General features: G+C 36.3%; 1 protein-coding gene across 1 annotated transcript in view; it reads left to right on the plus strand.

The window, feature by feature from the left end:
* SFMBT1 (Scm like with four mbt domains 1) overlaps positions 1-1,943 on the plus strand; it is a 38,636-nt gene that overhangs the window by 29,049 nt on the left and 7,644 nt on the right. Inside the window, exons 14-15 of the mRNA XM_015819690.1 lie at positions 211-375; positions 1,570-1,577. Coding sequence (XP_015675176.1) covers positions 211-375; positions 1,570-1,577 — 173 coding nt within the window. The remainder of the gene's footprint in view (positions 1-210; positions 376-1,569; positions 1,578-1,943) is intronic.

Below are 1,943 nucleotides of genomic sequence, written 5' to 3' on the forward strand. Positions count from 1 at the left end.
GAACAAAACTGAAACCATCCCCCCCACCCCTGGTCCATGGAAAAATTGTCTTGCATGAAACCAGTCCCTGATGCCAAAAATGTTGGAGACAGCTGCTGTACATTATATATGGGGAACTGCCTGTTACTTTATTTTCTGTTGATTCATTGACCTTTTGTAAGTAATGTTTTAAGTAGATGTTTGCATTCAGAAATTGTTTTATTTTTCCAGTTATAACAAATGGTAAATACTGTTGCCCAAAGATCTACTTTAACCACCGATGCTTCTCAGGACCTTATCTTAACAAAGGGAGAATTGCAGAACTCCCACAGTCTGTAGGACCTGGGAATTGCGTCCTTGTTCTTAAAGAGGTAAGGGCATCTGCAATGCATGGCTGTGGATCTGCAGCACCATTTACTCAATTGATTATTATTTGGGGAAGAATGTTGGGATTTTGTTAAGAGAAAATAGGAAGAAAGAACAGCAGTAAGATGGCTACAAACTGACAGTGGGCCAGTACGATAAAAACACCACAAAAAGTTCAGAAAGAGTCAACAATTATTTTGAAAAGCTAGACATAATATTTAGAAGTGTTCCGGGAATTGGGCTTCATTAATAAGGGCAGCATGTGGTGGCTAAATGAAAATAAAAAAGAGAAAAAATGTTATTACTTCATTCTTTGTATTTTTCATAAGATTCTGTCTCCTGCCCTCCCCCCCTCCCCCCAGTTTGCAAGTATCATTTCAACATCCTGGTTATTTTCCTCCATAAGTGAAGTCGTTATTATCATGCAAGCGGGCAGAGAGAAAGAATTGCCAAGGATAAACCTACAAAACAAACGTTTCTCAGGGCAAATATCTGGCTAAAAATATGTAGATCCTGCGCTACTCCCTCCCCCCTCTTTTTGGGCAGGGTTTTGACTGACAGATTCAAACCTACTTCCACTTCTCTGACCGGTACCCAGAGTGGAAGGAAAAGTATTCCTTTCACTAACTAGCATCTAATCAGGGGAAGTAATACATCACTGCACTGTTAGGCTGATAAGGGATGGTTACACTGTTAGACTGATAAGGGGTGGTTAGGAACTGGCATAAAAAAACAACTTTAAGCTACTAGCATGTGAGTATTTTTGTTTGTCCCTGTGAAATAGAATTTCTATCATATTTAAAAAATGGGTTTTTTAAACTATTATATAAGCATGCTGAATTGATTTGTTTTGGAAAAGGTAAACGGAATACAAATTTGCTGCAAACAAATAAAGGAAAATTAGAAATTTTTAGGGTTTATAATTAATTTTCTATTTTATAGAAATGCCTAAGTGACATTATGGGTATTGGAGACTGAATTTTGTAGCAGCAGAAACTGCCCAAGGCAAAATACCAAATTTTATGAGTCAGTAATTGGATCTGTTATGACAAATCTATAATCCTTTGAGAACATCCCAGATTATTATAGCTGCCTTCGGGATTTCAGCTACACATTAGATGCCATTGGTAATGCTTCTTATTGGCAGCATTGTCAGATACTGTATAGTACTCAAGATTCAGCATTGCTACATAATTTTTATGATAGTCAAGCAGTCATCTTCAGTATTCAAGGTCTATATGTTGGTGGTCTTTTCAGTATTTTCCTTGTGGGGAGGTGTATATTTCTTTATTTAAATCCATCCTGACCAACCCCAGCAATGCTTTTTCTTTTCTTTTTTTTTCATTTTGTAATAAATGGCCTCTGCTGTTTTACTACCTCTTGTAAAATTTCTTCAAATTCCCTTTCATTAACTCATTCACACCTTGGCTTCTTATCTCCTTTGCATAATCCTCCTGCTTAGTGAAATTCTCTTCACAACCTTTTTCCATCTGGAGGACATTCGCTTATTTCCTTGGCAGTCAAAATAAATGAAATGTGCATAAAAATAAAAACATTCTAGATTAATTACAAAATTTTGTTAGGAAAATATTTTATAG

Source organism: Protobothrops mucrosquamatus, unplaced genomic scaffold (genome assembly GCF_001527695.2).
Source record: "Protobothrops mucrosquamatus isolate PMUCROS unplaced genomic scaffold, P.Mucros_1.0 scaffold967, whole genome shotgun sequence".
NCBI classification, from domain to species: domain Eukaryota; kingdom Metazoa; phylum Chordata; class Lepidosauria; order Squamata; family Viperidae; genus Protobothrops; species Protobothrops mucrosquamatus.